The 20200-nt window shown below is 33.6% G+C and overlaps 1 protein-coding gene and 1 long non-coding RNA gene across 2 annotated transcripts in view; one reads left to right on the plus strand and one right to left on the minus strand.

The window, feature by feature from the left end:
* SGPP1 (sphingosine-1-phosphate phosphatase 1) overlaps positions 1-6303 on the plus strand; it is a 36209-nt gene extending 29906 nt beyond the window's left edge. The window contains exon 3 of the mRNA XM_067733801.1: positions 3847-6303. Coding sequence (XP_067589902.1) covers positions 3847-4398 — 552 coding nt within the window. The 3' untranslated portion in view covers positions 4399-6303. The remainder of the gene's footprint in view (positions 1-3846) is intronic.
* The window catches only part of LOC137222498 (uncharacterized), a 43638-nt gene that overhangs the window by 5839 nt on the left and 17599 nt on the right, over positions 1-20200 (minus strand). The gene's annotated exons all lie outside the window — the stretch shown is intronic.

Raw genomic sequence — 20200 nt, forward strand, 5'->3', positions numbered from 1 at the left:
ACATTTACCCAAAATTGTACTAAAAGTTTATTTTTCTATATGTGGAAAGTCTTTTTAGAAAGGTATTATGAGATCATAAAGTAGAATGTACCTCTCAAACCCATTTTTATAACAAGACATAAAAATCAAACTAACCAAACAACAGGAAAAATCCTGAAATCATGTTATAGAGAAAGATCCAGAACAGTAAACACTAAGAGTTTTAATAGTGGTTATTTCTGGGTAATAATTACTTGTTATTGTTTATCCATATTTTCTAGTTTTTCTGTACTGAACGTGTATTAAATTCGAATTTTAATTAAAGATAAAAATTTCAAAATCCATCCCTAATAATGCCTTTATAATCAAGAATTGCATTCCAATAATACATTTTGTTAGAAACACTGTTGGCATCACTGACATGTTGAATTAGAAGCAGAACACCTGAAATATGTTACAATTAAAAAGAAAAAACCCTAGGAGCCAGCAGAAGTCTTGAATTCTAGCCTCAGCGAATCACTAGCCTCTCTAGTTTTATTTACTGATTGGAAGAAATGAAAAGGAGACAATTTCAGATTTAAAACATAAGAAATCTTTATTGAATTTATGGTATTTGATATCTTCTACCATAAATTTGATAACCATGAACATTCCATTCAAATGTGTAATTATTAACTTTTATGGCATATATGTTATCTATAATTAATAAGTATCTAAAATTATTTCCTGTTTCTTTTTGGAAAATTTCCTACTTTGAGTTCTTTATGCTACCTTTAACATCAGCTTTTCTTTATTGCATACTTTGTGCTGTAATGCTTAAAACCACTTACACATTTTAATATTGTACATTAAATTGATATTACAGTGATAGCCACCATGTTTATGTCCTGAATTCAATCATTCTTCCTTCTGGTTCTGTAGCATGGAAATTAAATGTGCCTTTTTATCCAGGATAATATTATAAATAATTAATAATTCAATCAGAAAAGGAGGCAGATTTGTATAGAGACTTGTAGTAATCTAAGTTTATTATTCATAGAGCTATAAAAGAAAAGCAGAGGACAACAAATATTGGATGTTTTCTGTCATACTGAAATATACATCTAAAAATATAATTGATGTGTTATCATATATATATATATATATATATAAAACCATGTAAATCAGTAAGAAGAAGAAAATCCAAAGGAATAGTTGCCTTAAAGACACAAATATACATTGTATAGAAAAGGAACAGTCCATAAACATATGAAATAATGCTTAATTAATTATCAGGGAAATGCAAATAAAACATCAAGAAATACCAACAACTGATGGGATATAAATTTCTGTAAACATTTTGGAAATTTTTTATTGTCTTGTAAAATTGAACGTGCACATATACTATGATTCTGCCATTACATTCCTAGGCATATGTCCTGGAGAAACTTTCATAGACCCATATGGGAACATAAAAAGAAAGAACATAGAGGCATTGTTTATAATGCTGCTTGGTTTAAGAATATATACCAATTAAGAAAGCTCAACCATAACCAATGAACTAATCCAAAAGCTGAAAACATCCTAAGTGACCATCAGTGGGAAAATAGATAAATTGTATAACCACACAATAACATATTACATGGTTGTGACAGTGAATGACCTATAACTAACTACGTATGATGAATGAATCTTAAAAACTTAATGTTAAGTGTAAAAAGCAAATCAAAAGAGACTGCATACTGCCTAACATTATTATAAAGCTCAGGAAGAAGCAAAACTAGGTAATGTTTTGTTTGGAGATATGTGATAAAACAGTTTTTAAAAGCAGGTATTTATTCAGCTAATACTCAGGCTTATGCAGAGTGATAGAACTAGGAAACAACATACCAATAGATTCAAAGTACTGGTAATATTATAGTTCTTTTTGGGGGCAGTGATTTCATAGATATTCTTTTTGTAATTTCACATATACTTTACGTATCTTATTCTATGTACTAACTATTACATAATAAAAATCTTAGGACAGAAAAACATTAAGCACCTACTCTGCTGCTTAACTGTACTGAATGCTGTTGAGAAGTAACCATTGTTTTGGGCAGCATAAAGGTCACTAGTATCCATGAAAAGAGTGGTTTCAATGCAGTGATGAGTTTAGGAAAAAATAAGAAGTGAGAAGGTGGAGGCAGTGAATATAAGCAACTCTTCCGATAAATTTTTCAGTGATACTAGATCCCAGGGTTTCGTTTGGTTTGTTTTAAGGTGGAAATTCTGAAACAGTTTTGTTCATGTCAGGAATGATTCAGAAAGGAAAGTTCTTTTAATAATAGTGTTATTTCCTCCAATAAACCATCTTCTATTTTCTACCCAGTTGTTTGTACCTAAAAGTAGGAGTAGGAGTCATTTTTGATCCCTTTTTCTTTTGCTTCTCTCTTACATTCAGATCATCACCAAGTTGAAGTTCGTCAACTCTAATTTTAAAATATTTTACTAAATCCATCTATGTACGTCTCTTTATATGGACCATATCTAGAGTGAACCACTACAGTAGCCTCCCACTAGTGTCTCCTGTCTTCCATACTTTACCCCTATAATATATTCTCTACACAGCAGATGGAATGTTCTTCTATAAATATCCATCAGATTTTATTACACTCCTACTTGGGAATCTTTCAGGCTCCCTATCACTTTTGAAATAAAATCTGAACTTCTTACCTAGCCCACAAGGGCCCTATCTACATGATTTGACATCTGCCTGTCTCTTGGATCTCATATCACATCACTCTTCTCACTATTTGAGCCACACGGAATTTCTCTCAGTTCCTTGAACTCACTAGGTTCTTTTCTGCCTCAAGGCCTTGGCACTTGGTATTCCCTCTACCTGGGACACTTCTTAGATCTAAAGATAGGGCTGACTCTTTTTTGGAATCAAATTTCTGCTCAAGGGTCACCTCCTCAGACAGGTTTCCCTAATCACTCTAATAGGGTCTTTCATCATTCTATCCCATTGTCTTGTTTTAATTTCTTTATAACAATCTGAAATTGTAATATTTATCTATTTTTTACTCACATGGTTATTGTCAGTCATCCCCACTAAAATGTAAGCTCTATGGCGTAGGAATCTTTTCATTTATTAAGCAGTGTATCCTCAGCCCCTAAAATAGCGTCAGGCACATGTAGGTACTCAATAAGTATTTGTTCAGTGAATAAATGAATGAATGGGAAAAGGAAAAATAGGCTTTGTATCCTCTTTAGTCATGGAAATAATTATGTATTTAAATGTGTGATTATTATATTAAATGCATGAAGATGAAGTCTTTGAAAAATAAGTACAGTTGATCCTTGGACAACGCAGAGGTCAGCACAATCAAAAATCCACCTATCATTACAGAGTGCCCTTCATAAACTTGGTTCCTCTGTATCTGCAGTTCCTTTGTATCAGGGGTTCTGCATCCTCAGATTCAACCAACGGGGATCATGTAGGACTGTACTACTGTTTACTATTGAAAAAAATCAGCAGTTAAGTGGATCCACACAATTCAAACTCATGTTGTTTAAGGGTCAGCTGTATATTGTTTTCCCCAGAAATCACTACATACGTTAAGCATAGTTTATTGTTCATTTGAATATACATTTGTATATAGCATATATGTATTAATTTGTAAAAGGGCAGAGCTATAAAAGCATAATCATTTTATTATCATCAGTGAATCTTTTTAGTATTATTAAAACAGCTTTTAGTACCTATTATATAAAGTTTACTTTAAGAATGTGACATATTTAAAAATGTACATTTATTAACATTGAAATGTGAAATATATATATATATATTTCCTTAAATGCCAAAAAAGTATTATACTAAACAACTCTACCTTCTTCTTTTCTCAGGATGTTATTGCTGGATTCATATATACCATTTTAATCTTAGCTATCTTCTATCCATTTGTGGACCTGATTGACAACTTCAACCAAACTCACAAATATGCTCCATTAATCATCATCGGGCTTCATCTAGCCTTGGGGATCTTTTCTTTCACTCTAGACACTTGGAGTACATCCCGGGGAGACACAGCTGAGATTCTAGGAAGTGGTGCTGGGATTGCATGTGGATCTCATTTTACCTATAAAATGGGTCTAATATTAGATCCTCCTCTGGATATATTACCTTTACCTAGGCCCCCCATTTCAGTGACTCTGTTTGGAAAAGCCATATTGCGGATTCTCGTAGGGATGTTGTTTGTACTAGTAGTCAGAGATATAATGAAAAGGATCACTATTCCTTTAGCCTGTAAAATCTTCAATATACCATGTGATGATGTTCGAAAAGCAAGACAGCACATGGAAGTTGAACTTCCTTATCGGTATATTACCTATGGAATGGTTGGTTTCTCGATCACATTTTTTGTTCCTTACATATTTTTCTTTATTGGTATCTCTTGATGGAGAAATACTGTTTACGATAAGAAAGGAGGGTATCAGTTACTGATATCTAAAACCATATTCTAGTTAAAAGCCAAATCAGAGTTAGGCTTTTGCAGGAATTTAACTTAAATAATTATTTAAGTAAATTCATAGGAGTCAGTGCATTTTATCATTGCACATCCAGTTATTGTTTTAGGTGAGCTGAGCTATTTCAACATTGAGAAAATGATAAGTATCCATTTGGAATGTTCATGTAATATTTGGAGAGTTTTATGCTGTTATGGATTCAAGTTATATATAATATATATTAAGGAACATAATATATAATTATGTATCTAATATATGTTATATATAAAATAATATACCTAAGTTTTTTTTAAAACCATGGGGGTGTATTATAAAATCAATAATAATATGCAAACAGTTGTGCCTGTGTATTTGGACTTAATACAGGTATGTTGTTATTAACAGATATATTTAATGTTTATTTACTATGGGAGCCATTTCCTAATCAAATTGCATAATTACTAGACCAGAATTCGTATGCTACCACATATTGGTTTCCTGCCTCTTTTTATACTGCCATCACCTTTCATGTTACTCATGATGTTGAACATAGGAGGCATTTTTAATGGACCAAATTTTCAGAAAAATTAGTTTTTGAATTCCTTTTTTTTTGTTTCCCAGTTCTGTACACTGTGTTGAATGTACTTTATTTGCACTTGTTCTGGACATTAGTTTAATAATTCAGGTACTGAATTTTATTGCTTGCTAATTGTGCCTTTCTGTTGCTGAATTAAGAAATGCCATGTATACTGTGATATAAAAATAAGACTAACTTTATCTTAAGTTACATATAATCAGACAAATATTTTAAAAAATATCTGTCAAGCTAACAGGGCTAGCAGTAAACCACCTTCAGTTCTTCAGCCTTTGTTTAGAAAGAAATGTGGAATGGACTAAACTTTCTCACTAATTTATTGGGAACCTAAATGGATAAATATTTCCATTTTTGTAGGTATTTTTCTGTGCATTGTAAGTTATAGGAACAAGATATATTTTTTGTACATTGTCTTGATCGTTTATACTACAGGTAGATATTTCCAGTGAATGGAACTGTAATTGAACTTTATAGGTGGGACAATGCACATTTCATATGTAAACAAACCATTTTTCTAAATTATTTGGAAACGATTGGGTTTAGCAGTGTTAACTTTTAATACCATTTATTAGCTACTGTGGTAAATTATAAAATTTTAAAGTATCAGTATTTTAGGTCCTATTATTTTTTTCAACCTTTTGTTATTTTCATGGTGGAATATTTGAGTATAAATATTAAACTATTCTTTATGCTGTTCGTGCCTTTATATTTTGAAGTGTAATTGTAATTAGGTTAACATTAAGTTTATTTGTAGTAAGTTTTTCATAAAGAAGAGAATTAACTTTCCATGTAAATGAGCATCAGGTATGGAGTTACTGACTTAGTGCAATATCTGTCTGATTATCCAGAGGTATCAACTTAAGATGTTTCTATTTTGGGCAGCATAACTATTTGAGCTCATATTTTTATAATTATGATTGAGAATTTAGGGACATGGTAATTTTTGCCAATAGTGAATCTGATAATTGTAAGTAAAACAACTAAATTTTCGACATTTACCTATTAGTTAACAGAAAACCAAGGCACTTAGGAACATATCGGTACGTTGGAAAATGTGCAAAGAACTTTTCTTTCAAAATGTGTTCACTTAATCAAATTTTAGGGACTATTTCCCATAATTTGAGTATACGCTATCTTATTAATTTTTATATCTAGCTTAAAAGGTATTCAAAAATATTCCATTTCTTTGTGATTTATTATTTTCTGTCCTATGATAGTTCTATGCTAAATGTATTTTAAAATAAAAGCCAAATTCAAGATTGGAGGGTGTTTTGTTTGCCTTCTATGCATTTGTTTCTGTATTGTCTGGTAGAGATTTATAAAATATATCTAGTATTTTCATTCTAGCAGTCTTTTCCTGTGAAGCGTTTTATTCAATATAAGTACTGTTTTTAGAAATAGAAGACATTGAAGAAATTCTTTAAGGTTCAAACTGCTTTGGACTCTATATATGATCATTCTGACACTGTACTTTTAGTGAAAAGTTTCATAACTTTATTTTTAAAACTTATGCATAAAACATGTTTCAGTAAAATCCACGACTGAGTATTGTAGGTAGTTGGCTGTTAATCCATTAATCCAGGAATTAATCATAATACAAAGAACAGGTACTTTTACAAGCAAAATAAACATATGGACATTTCATTTTGTAATTATAAAGTACCATGACATGTGAACTGCAAACACTAGGGCTTCCTGAAAGTCATTATAAGACCTAATATAAAGCAATGCTACTATAGTAGATTTATGTGATTTAATTTTATCTACTAGCTTTCTTTACAAGTAATGTTTATTAAATGTGTCTTTCAAAGACAACATAAAAATTAATTCAGTGATATGAGTATAATTTAAAGGCAGATTTTCATAAAATGTTTGATAAAGATGAGTAAATGTTAAAATGTTTTTATTTTGAGTAAAATTGTGTATAATCACACAATTTTATATGCAAAGATTTTTTTATTGCCAAAGCAATTTCATTCTTGTTAATGAAGAATGTTTACTCTAGATTTAAAACCAAACTGTTTAATCTGGACATCAGTAAGGCCCAGTTTTTAAAATGCAACTTTATAGCTGAATTAGTTTTTCCGAAGGGAGTTTTTGTTGTTTACTGTGGAGATTATTTTGAGAAAGGGAAGAGGCAATAGTTTGAGAAAGTAATTTGATGTAGTGGATGTTACTACGCTATTATTTTGTCAAGTTTTGGTCATGTTCTTCCAGTTTTTGCTGTTATATACATAAGTTAAAAAGAAAACTTTTAGGGCTTCCCTGGTGGCGCAGTGGTTGGGAGTCCGCCTGCCGGTGCAGGGGATTCAGGTTCGTGCCCCGGTCAGGGGGGATCCCGCGTGCCGCGGAGCGGCTGGGCTCGTGGGCCATGGCCGCTGAGCCTGCGCGTCCGGAGCCAGTGCTCCGCAGCGGGAGAGGCCACAGCAGTGAGAGGCCCGCGTACGGCAAAAAAAAAAAAAAGAAAACTTTAAAACTTGAATTTTAAATAACTTTTACACTTGGATTTTAATGGTGGTTACATAGACTATAAATAGCACAATAAAAATAAGTTTTAACATGCTAATTACAAAGGACATTTTAGAAAGTTCTTCATTTTTAAGCACACCAGACCACTACAAATCTTTATAAACAAAGCATGCCATGCCTTCCTTGTGAGACACACAGGAGGGAAAATTCAAAGAAAAATAAAAGAAATATATTTTTTAAATAAAAATGTTTACAGAAATAAACACTAACTTTTTAACCTCAACTATCTGGTATCTGCTAATTTGTCCTTTTTTCCTTTCTTCATGTTTAGTCTTGGTGCACTTTCCATGGATGTCTAAAAAGCCTAGCTCCTAGTACTGTAAGTGACAGGATATGACAGAAATCTAAAGTGTGTTTTTAAAGGGTATTTTCCTGTCATTTTCTAAAAGCCAAGTGAATTTTAAAATAGCTTTATGATGTATACTATATCATGATGTCTACAACATCATTGGGTTTATTTCAACCTTAAATGTCATAAAGTCCATTATCTCAGGTTTTAAAAGTTCATACACTTACCTATTATGCTGTTTGCAAAATATTTGGTTTAATACATATTTTTAAAGTTTCCTTTGTTACATAATGACATTTTCTTATGGGATGTAAAATGGATTCTCTTTTTAAAAAATAGTTACTACGGTAATATTACCTCTTCAGATTTGAGGTTTGTCCCTTGTCCTAAATTAGGGGTTCTCATAACTGAAATCCATTGTAGCACATATCACAACCTGTGATTATTTATGTATTATTTTCTTAGATTTTCTGTCTTCATCTCCATGATGTAAGCTCTATGAGGAAAAGTGGCTTGTGCCTCTATTTACTTCTGGATCCCTGGGACAGAGCATGCATAATAATATATATTGAATGAATACCCAGTCCCTAGACAGGCTTCAGTATGTGTATTTATCTGGGTGAAAAATTCTACAATTTTCATCAGCTTCTCAGAGAGATCGGTCTTCTAAAAAAGTTTAAAATTCTGTAATAGTCTACATTTTACTTCTTGTTCTAGCTGTTTTAAAGGTTTAGATTGTAAATAAACGCATCCAATTCATCTAGTAAAAATTTTGTCACTTTTCATGCAAATATTTAAAGGATAATCGTTTAGATTCTTGAAATGTTTTACATGTAATTACTATAATACCCCATTGTATAGAATGATTTGTATCCAAATAAGTTTTAAGATGTTATTTTCTTTGGAATTAAAATAAAATCTGAGAAGAAAATATTCTGCATATATGGGGATATAACTTTAGTTTCTAGTAATAAGCTATATAAATATGTTCTTGAGAATATTACTTTGTACAGTTTGATCTTCAATCTTTCACATAACCAGCTACTTCACAATCTGTGATTTTTATAATTAAAGTGATATTTATAATTAAAATGTAGATGAGATATAGTCAGGGCTTAAATATCCATTTTTTTACTTAAGCACAAAGACTCCCCTGGATTCCAAATGTCTCCAGGCCCAGACTTGTGGGACTCAACTGGGGTTGGTGACAATAAAGTGGATTCTAATTCCCCTAATATTTAAAGTTCCCCCAGTGTCCCCCTTCCTGCTTTTATCTGGGCTGACTTAAGGGACAAAATTCACCAAACTCATTTTAATGGTGGTGTTACTTTTGCTAATTTCTGATTGAAATGCTGTGATGACAAACTTGAAAAAGTAAAAGAAAAAAAAGAAAGAAAAAAAAGTAAAAGAAAAAAAAGAAGTTATAGTCCCTCAACATTTCCACTCTGCAAAATGTTTCAAGTAGCTTTACAAAATAAATATTTTAAAAATATTTCTTTCTCTTGGCAGTATATTCCCAAAATCTTATTTAAATTATTCATGGATACAAGCTGTAAATTTTTTAAATTAACATATAACTTAATTTATAAATATCATTAATTAATTATAACCCAAACATGACATTTATATCTGAAATATTTTTCTTCCTTTTCTAAAAATAAGTTGTCTACATTTTCCAACTATGTTATATATGTTAAGGCTAATCGTAGATTTACAAAAGTGACTCCGTTTATATATATATATATATATATGTGTGTATATATACATACACATTCTTTTTCATATTCTTTTCCATTATGGTTTATCACAGGATACTCAATATAGTTCCCTGTGCTATACAGTAGGACCTTGTTGTTTATCCATTCTATATATAACAATTTGCACTGCTAATCCCAAACTCCCACTCCTACCCTCTCCCACCCCCCTCCCCCTTGGCAACCACCAGTCTATTCAAAGGTCCCTGATTTTGTTTCTGTTTCATAGATATGTTCATTTGTGTCATATTTTAGACTCCACATATAAGTGATATATGGTATTTGTCTTTGTCTTTCTGACTTCACTTAGTATGATAATCTCTTTGCAGCATCCATGTTGCTGCAAATGGCATTATTTTGTTCTCTTTTTTATGTCTGAATAGTATTCTACTGTATATATGTACCACATCGTCTTTATCCATTCATCTGTCAGTGAACATTTAGGTGGTTTCCATGTCTTGGCTATTGTGAATAGTACTGCTATGAACATAGGGGTGCATGTATCTCTTTGAATCATAGTTTTGTCTGGATAATATGCCCAGGAGTGGGATTGCTGGGTCATATGGTAAGAATTACAAAATACTTTAGATGTATCTGGCATCTTAGAGCTCATATATGGCAATTTCTTACCAAGTGCATAAATCTATAATATTATTAGCAGATAATCATGTGCAGGCTTCTTAAATACTTAGGCAGATTGTAACTTTATGATGCATTGTTGAAATAAATGAACGAATGAAATAAGTGAAATAAAATTTCAATGGGCTAAGAGCAGTGTGGTGGGACAGAGGATACATTTTAGGTAGAAGCAACCGGATGAACCAAAACATGGAAATGGGATGTATTAGACCTGTTTGGCAAACAAATGGATTGCAGTTTGTCTGGAGCATCAAGGTACCTGGAAGGGAGTGGTAGAATGTAAAGCTGAGAAGTTTGTTAAATTATTCAGTAAACAATGGTAATAGTGGATGTTGCCTTTCTTTACCAGTAGAAGAGCTGCACTATTTATTGCTTGTGGATGAAATTACACCCAACTTGAAGGTAATCAAAACTATTGTTTGTTCAATAAATAAGGATATATTTTTAATCTGTGATAAAGGAAGAGAGTTGTGTGTTTAGCTTTAAGTCTTATTTACTTATTGAGAAGAGAAGTAAGGCAATTTTTTATTATTAATCCTGGATTTTATATGAAGAAGCCCAAGGCCTTGAAGTTTGGTGACATGAGATCATGACTGCTACAGTTGCAGTTATTTAAAGGAGCCCCAAGTGACTTAGGAGAACTTTGAATGTGAAGTTACACGCCCCCAACCTTCCACCCTCACTAGAGGGTTGTAAAGCAAATAATGGCACACCAAGAACCCCGTGAATGACCCTAAGGAATGCAGCATGAGGACTGCAGAGTTTGCAGGCCTTTCATGTGTTCCACGACAAGGACTACCTCCCAGGGGATGCACTGGGATTTCTAGACATGCTCTGGGAGTAATGTTGGTGTTCTTCAATTTATCTCCTATCCCACCATACTTGAGACTGAACTTTCTTCTTTGGTTTGAAGTCAGAACCTATCACACATCTGATCAATCCCAACTGCTTGAGACATGGATTGTGGGGTGAGTGTAGGAAGGATGTTTGCTAGTAGAATCACAGAGACACCATAAATATGTTCTATATATGTCAGATAATCCACAGTACACCCATGAGCACCTGATTTTTCTGATTCAACATTATTGTTCAGGAGGGCTCTTAGCTTCCTCATTAGAGGTGTGTATGTGTGTCTATTACCTATTTTAAAAGGACATAATAACTATATTGTCTTATATTTACCTTCCAGTTAGCCCTCAAACATGTTACTAGACAGTGCAGATCTGCAAGTTTAGCCATTCCATATCATTCACTTGAAACTCTCATTCAAAGAACCATTTGGCGACTTTTCCATGAGATGGTTTTGTAAGTAGAACAGAAAGATCATAGAATTTTGTTTTGGGGGACTTTAAGGTGTTCCGTGTCATAATATGTTACATTCTTATTCTTGCCCTTGCAAGTCTATCATAAAGCTGACTTCAGATTCCCAGCTCGCAAGCAGTGGTTTCTCTCAAATCCTGACCCTGATAAAGAACTCTTCATTTTTTACAGAACTTTTGTGAAAATTTTTGTGTATGAATTGCATTCTGCATGAAGATGCTGGTGCCAAACTGGTATTGACTTTTATGTTCCCATTCTGTGTCTGTTTTCTCCAGTAAATACAACAAAACAAGTATGTTGAATAAAAGAAACAGACTCAAGCCAGTATGTTACAGATGACGTCAGAAGAGCAGAATTTTTGTTTTGACTTTGTTTTGTCTTTGACTATAATTTGCTGTATACCTTTAGGCACTAGCTCCGTCTTCGTGAAACACCATGTCCTCACATATAAAATGAAGACATTGGACTTGATGTTCTCTAAGATCCCTTTCAACACTAAAATTTAATAAACTGTACTAGACGAAGCATGCAAAAGCAAAAGGAATATTTCTATTGGTTTTATGAGGATACTGAAATTTAACGGAAAAAATTTTACTCCCTTTTCACTGAGGGAATAGAGTCGAAGGAGCCTATCTTGTCCTGTCCGTAAAAGGTTTGTAGGCACCCGTTTAAGAAAGTTTCAAGTTTCTCCAAAGAGAAACAATGAGTTAATAGCTTTAGAAGGGTCATAATAAGAGGTTATAAGTCTCCGTTATAATTCTTGTTTGAATCACAAGGTTTAAAGTGACCACTAGGCATTACCTAATCCAGCCTACTATCCAAATAGCTGTGAACTGTAGTCACCCTAAACAGATGGTTCTTTAAAAAATAAAGGGAGAGGGGCAAGGACAGGATAGACGCCCAAGACCTCAGTAATTCTATAATTCATTCAACAAATCTTGCTAGCTATGGAGATGAACAGTGAATGAAAAAGAGAGAGAAAGAGAAAGAAGAAAATTCCCTTTGGGAATCTCAATCAGAACTAAAAGAAAAAACAGAAGAGAATGCTTGATAAAGAATGTAAAACTATCTCATTACAAGCATAAATCTCGTATGAACATTGAAGATTCATGTTGTATTTTAGAAAATAAGACCCTTGTAATAAATTCAAGACATTTAAAAATTGCAGAGCACATTATCAAGTTATATTTTGTAAAAATAAAATAAGCAGAACATAAAATCACTACCTTTGTTCATGAGAACATTTCTAAAATTTCAACAGTGCTCATTGCAGTAAGGCATTTAAAAAATGTTTCAAAAGTTCTGTTAGAAAACATGAGGTTATTGAATGTCAGTCAGCTGTTTTCTTACAGTGAAATTTTTTCACAGAAATGGGAAGTTAACTTGCCACAAAAAATTACATGAGATATATATGGATACATTGGTGGTGTAAAAAAATTCAAATACAAGAAAAGCAGAAGTCCTATTTGACCATTATAACAATTGCATTCTCCTCCCAGAAGTAACCAGTGTTGCCATTTGGAGGGTTTTTTTTTTCTTTTGTATGTATATATTCACACGTGTTGAAATACATAATTGTGTTTTATAAAAGTTGGGTTTTCTAAACAAAAGCAGGATGTTGTACATATTGTTCTGCAAATTGCTCCCCTCTTTTTTGTCCAGTTAATGATATATATTGGAGTTCATAAAGAATTTCTCTCCTGGAGTTATCTTTTTTATCCTGAAACATGGACTTTTCCCTATCTACTCAACTGCTGCCAGGAGCACACAAACACGGTCTGCCTCATGGCTCTGTTCTCAGCTTCTTGCGAATTGTCTGTATATTGTCTTCACTTCCTCACCACCCATTCCGTGTTTTATTTGAGAATTTATAACAATTACAGAAAAGTTAAAAGAATATAATAAATATCTATATTCCCATTACCTAGAATGAACTACCCTTGGTATTTTGTCATATTTGCTTCCAGTCTATTGTATTTTACCTTTTAAAATTGAGATATAAAATAAATAAAATTGAGATATAATTGACAAATAACATTATATTAGTTTTGAGTGTACACATGATTTGATATATGTATATATTATGAAATTATCACCATAATAAGCCTAGTTAACATCCATCACTACACAGTTACAATTCTTTTCTTATGATAATATCTTTTAAGATTTACTGTCTTAGCAACTTTCAAGTATATAATACAGTGTTATTAACCATAGTCACCATACTGTATGTTACATCCCCATGACTTATTTATTTTATAACTGGAAGTTTGTACCTTTTGGCCACCTTCACCCATTTTGACCACTCTTCTCCCCCCACCTCTGGCAACCACCAATCTATTCTCTGTATCCATGGGTTTGTATTTTTGTTTTTTAGATTCCACATATAAATGAGATCATATGATGTTCATCTTTCTCTGTCTGACTTATTTCACTTAGCATAATGCCTTTAAGCTCCATCCATGTTGTCGCAAATGCAAGATTTCATTCTTTTATATGGCTAAATAATATTTCATTGTGTGTGTACATACGTGTATTTATTTTCTTTATCCACTCATCCATTGATGGGCTTTTAGGTTGCTTCATGTCTTAACTATTATCAGTAATGCTACAATGAACATGGGGGTGCAGATACCTTTTCAAGTTAGTGTTTTTGCCTTCTTCGGGTAAATACCCAGAAGTAAAGTTGCTGGATCATACAGTAGTCCTTTTTAAAATTCTTGAGCAACTAACATACTGCTTTCTATAGTGGCTACACCAATTTACATTGCCACCAACAGTGTACAGGATTCCCTTTTCTGCATATCTTTATTTGTCTTTTTGATAATAGCCATTCTAACAGGTGTGAGGTGATATCTCATTGTGATTTTGATTTGCATTTCCCTGATGATTAGTGATTTAGTTTATTTTTAAAAAGAAGTAAAACATTACAGATGAACCTAAGCTTCTTTTAATCATTGGCATATTCCCATCTCTCATGATTTGCAGAGGCAATTATGAGTCCTTCCAGTCCATTGTTTACTTTTATGCACATATTTGTATATCCATAACCAGTGTACAATATTTTATGTGTTCTTTTAAATATACATCAATGGTATCATTCAACAATTGCTTTTCTTTGATTCAGCATTATGTTTTTGAGATATATCCCTGTTTATAATTTATAGATCTAATTCATTTGTTATCTAATGTATAGTATTTCATTATATAATTATACCACAATTTACTCCTCTAGAAGGGACAATTAAATTATCAATACGTTTCATTAAAAAATATAATAGACTTTATTTTTTAGAGCTGTTTTAGTTTCACGGTAAAATTGAGGAAAAGGATAGAGGGTTCTCACATTCCCCCACCTCTCCTCTCCCCAAACCTTACATAGCCTCTACCACCATCAACATCCTGCACCTGTGCAGTACATTTGTTACAATAGCTGAACCAACACTGACGCATCATTATTAATCAAAACCCATAGTTTACATTAGAGTTCACTCTTTGTGTTGTATACTCTATGGGCTTGACAAATATATAATGACGTGTATCCACAATTATAGCATCATACAAAATAATTTCAATGCCCTAAAAATCCCCTTGCTCTGCCTATGCCTCCCTCTTTCCCCCTAAGGCCCTGGCAACCACTGATCTTTTCACTGTCTCCATAGTTTTGCCTTTTCCAGAATGTCATATCGTTGGAATCATACAGTAATAGCCTTTTCAGATTGGCTTCTTTCACATATTAATATGCAATTTTATATTAAAATAATATTAAATATTAAATAAATTAATTAAATAATAATATTAACATAACATGCTTTGATGTACAACACAAAGAGTGAACCCTAATGTAAACTATGGACTTTAGTTAATAATAATGTATCAACGTTGGCTCCTCAATTGTAACAAATATCACACTAATGCAAAACTTAATAGGGGGAGTTGGGGAGGGGATTAGGGGGCATATCTGTATTTTGCCCCCAGTTTTTCTGTAAACCTAAACTTGCTCAAAAAAAAAATCTCAAGGTTAAAAAAAAAAAATAGACTTACAAAACTTAACTCAAAATGGATAAACTAAGAGCTAAAACTATAAAATTCTTAGAAGGAAACATAGGAATAAATCTTTGTGACTTTGGATTAGGCAATAATTTCTTATATATGACACCAAAAGCACAAACAATAAAAGAAAAAATAGATAAAATGGACCATCAAAATCAAAAACTTTTGTGCCTCAAAGGATACCATCAAAAAAGGAAACAGGACAATCCACATTTCTCCAAAAAATATATACAAGTGACCAACAAGCACATGAAAAGATGCTCAACCTCATTTGTCAATTAGAGAACTGCAAATCAAAACCACAATGAGATATCACTTCACACACTAGGATGACTGGTGGCGCAGTGGTTGAGAGTCCGCCTGCCGATACAGGGGACAAGGGTTTGTGCCCCGGTCTGGGAGGATCCCACATGCCGCGGAGTGGCTGGGCCCGTGAGCCATGGCCGCTGAGCCTGCACGTCCGGAGCCTGTGCTCCGCAACGGGAGAGGCCACAACAGTGAGAGGCCCGCGTACCGCCAAAAAAAAAAAAAAAAGACGGACAATAACAAGTGTTGGTGAGGCTATGGAGAAATTGGAATTCTCAAACATGCTAATGGGAATGTAAAATAGTGCAGTGTCTTTGGAAAACAGTTTGGCACTTCCTCAAAATATAAGCAGAGTAATTATATGACCCCGCAATTTCACTCTTAGGTATTTACCCAAGAGAATTAAAAACATATGTCCATGTCTGTGAGTTTGTTTCAGTACAGAAAACAAACTTATGGTTACCAAATGGGATAGGGAGGAAGGGAGGGACAAATTAGGAATGTGGGGTTAACAAACTACTATACATAAAATAGATAAGCAACAAGGATCTACTGTATAGCACAGGGTTAAATTATATTCAATATCTTGTAATAACCTATATGGTATATAATTTGCAAAAAAAAATCACTATGCTGTACATCTGAAACACAGTATTGTAAATCAACTATACTTCAATTAAAAAAAAACTTACATCCACACGAAAACTTAAACACAAATACTCATAGTAGCATTATTCATAATAGCCAAAAAGTGGAATCAATCCAAACGCCCATCAGTTGATGAATGGATAAACAAAATGTGGGATGTCCATGCAATGGAGTATTATTTGACCATAAAAAGTATTGATATATGCTACAAAATGGATGAAACTTTGAAATTGCATTAAGTGAAAGAAGCCAGATATAAAAGACTACATATTTGGTGAATCTGTTGCATGGAATGTTCAGAATAGGCAAATATGCACGGACAGAAAGTAGATGCCAGGGACAGGGGGAGATGGGGGAGGAGTGATTGGGGAATAACTGCTAATGGATATGGGGTTTCTTTCTGAAATGATGAAAATCTTCTAATTAGTTATTGGTGATCATTGCACAATTTTGAGAGTATACTAAAAATCACTGAATTGTACACTTTTTTAAAACTAAAATGAAAAATAAAAAGTTCTATAAAAACCTTTGTGACAATTTCCTTGTGGAAGTATGCAAGAGTTTCTCTTGGGTACATATCCGAAGTGGAAGTATTGGGTTGTGAATTATGCACATTCATAATTTTAGTAGCTACAAACAAATTGCTCTCCAAAGCAATAGTACCAATTACAATCCCAATAACAGTACTTTTTTGCTTCACATCATTGCCAACATATCCTATTTTTATGCTTTTTAGTTTTTGCTAATATATGAGTATGAAATGGTATCTTGTTGCTTTTATTTGCATCTCTACTCCTCAGTGCAATTGAATGCTTTTCCCTCTATGACCATTCGAGTTTCCTTTTGTGGTTTGCCTACTCCAGTGTTTTACCCATTTTTCTACTGGATTGTCTTTAAAAAATTGATTTGTAGGAATTCTTTTTTTTTTTTTTTTTTTGCGGTACGTGGGCCTCTCACTGTTGTGGCCTCTCCCGTTGCGGAGCACAGGCTACGGACGCGCAGGCTCAGCGGCCATGGCTCACGGGCCCAGCCGCTTCGCGGCATGTGGGATCTTCCCGGACCGGGGCACGAACCCGTGTCCCCTGCATCGGCAGGCGGACTCTCAACCACTGCGCCACCAGGGAAGCCCCTGGAGGAATTCTTTAATCTTTATCTACGTCACTTATTGAGCTGTGTTTGTTATATCTTTTGCAGTATGGAGTTTTTTTCTAGTTTAAGATAGTAAACTTATTAACCTTTTGCTTTATGGCTTATGTTTTTCTTTCTTTTTTTTTTTGGCTACGCTGAGTGGCTTCTGGGATCTTAGTTCCCCAACCAGGGATTGAACCCGGGCGCTCGGCAGTGAAAGTGCCGAGTCCTAACCATTGGACCGCCAGGGAATTCCTGGCTTACGCTTTTTAAGTTTTATTTATGAAAGCTTTCCCTACCTTGTAGCCAGAGGATATTTCCCCATGTGTTCTTCTAGTATTTATAGAATTTGTGTCCCCCACTCCCATCTGTATATAGTTACTCCATCTGGATTTTTTTTTTTTTTTCTCCATCTGGATTTTACTACCTACTTCTTTGACTTAAACTTCATCCCAGTCACAATGGCCTTTTTCTCTAACTCAAGCATCACAGCCTTTGCCATTGCCATCTCTCCCTACGTCTTCATTTGTATGGCTTCCCCTCATCATTCAGATCTCAGCTTAAATAGCACCTCCTCAATGAAGCTTTCCTTGGTCATCTTATCTAATGGGTCCCCATCTCCTACATGTTTTTCTTTATCACATTATCCTGTTGTATTTTTTTCATAGCACTGAAATTATGTTGTTTAATTGTTTGCTTGTTATATTCTTTCCCCACTAGCCTGGAAGCTCCATGAGGGCAGGAACCATATCTATCATGTTCTCTGCATTATTCCCAGCACCAACTCAATAAATGACTGAATAGATCCTATGAATGACTGAATAGATCTACCTTATTATTTTACAGTGCTGCATGGTATAATTACATAAATCTACCAGAGTTTACTTAATGCTTACTATATTCATGGACTTTCAGATTGCTGCTAATTTTTTGCTATAACAATGCTACTCTAAAGATTCCTCTATGTGTCTTTATTTATTATTATTATTATTTTGTAATTGCATGTGACTGCAAATAGGCAGGGAGCCAACAGAGGTGAATAAATAAGACTATATCCTGTCCTCTTTCCTAACAGCATTTCTATTTCCTTTTTCCACAGAGATTTAAAGAGCCCTCGTACCCAAAGTAATTTTGAAACATAAAGCAAGTTTGTTTCTTTTGATAGCTAGATCCAAAGAGAAAGTTTTTGCTTTATCATCAAGAATGTATTCTCTGTCCCAGTCTAGTTAGATCTGAAATTCTCTTATGTCTCAGAAATCACCATGGATTGTAAGAAGATAGAAGACCCTTAAAATTACCTCTACAAATAATTTTAACTTTGATCTTTCATCATCGTCATCTTATTCATCCCTGTTGGCTCCCTGCCTGTACATGTCTTCAGCAAGTTATACTAGAATGTTTAAAAGTCCAGTACCGGACATTTCGTAACTATCATTTTTAATGGATATTTATTGCTATTTGTATTCCCTTTATATTTAATAGCTGTTGGTAGACTGAAGTATATCAAAAATGTATAATTTATTTTAAGAAAATTAGTACTTAAAATCTGCTTCTGGAGGGAGTCTTTACAACACATGTTTCATCTCAAGGACAAAAACCGATCAACTAAGAGTGTTAAAGGGCTGTGTTGTGAAGAATTATTCAAATTCTGTTGATAGTGATATCTGCCAAGGGCAAGAGAAAGGGGGTGGAAGATAAGAAGTCAATGAAAAGGTCTCTAAAATCCAGACTGAAAGGGAGGAAAGGGTTCCCAGAAGAACAAAGAGATCAATAGTGTCAAATGCTAGTGGAAGGATTCAGGATAAGGGTAGAGAAAAGCCATGGGTTTCTTGTTTAACTTTAAAGAGAGCAAATTCAATAATATATGTGGTAGGATTAGTAGTCAGATTATAATGAGTTAGAGGGGGAACAAAATAACTGGGGAATGAGGCAGTAAGTATATTTCTGAAGTTTATAAATTTGTGAAATTGGTAGGTACTACACGCTAGAACTAATTTTATTATATACAGTTTTTTAAATCTACATTAAATCTAAGATTAGACTGCATATGAATCGGAAAGAATGTAAAACCTAAGGCTAAGACTATCCATCCAATGACTTTGTAGCACCTGATCTTAAGCAATAAATTTCAGTACCATTAATCCAGCTTTTATCTCACACTTGTCAAACAAAGAGAAAACATCAGGGAACCACGTCTAGGGGATTAGCTAAACTACCTGGAGCAGTGATTCTCAGTGTGCATTTCCCTGACCGGCAGCATCAGCATCACCTGGGAACTTGTTAGAAATGCATATTCCCAGGCCCCATCTAGGACTTACTGAATCAAAAAAGATTTGGAGGCTGGAACCAGCAATTTTTTTAACAAGCCCAACAGGTAATTTGGGTGTACACTTGAGTTATTATATTGTAACATATTATAATGGTACTTTCTTATTAAATAAGCCACATAGTTATTAAGTTACTGATCTACTTGGTGGACTTGGCCTAGATGCT

The sequence above is a fragment of the Pseudorca crassidens genome, chromosome 1, assembly GCF_039906515.1.
Source record: "Pseudorca crassidens isolate mPseCra1 chromosome 1, mPseCra1.hap1, whole genome shotgun sequence".
Classification (NCBI taxonomy): Eukaryota; Metazoa; Chordata; class Mammalia; order Artiodactyla; family Delphinidae; genus Pseudorca; species Pseudorca crassidens.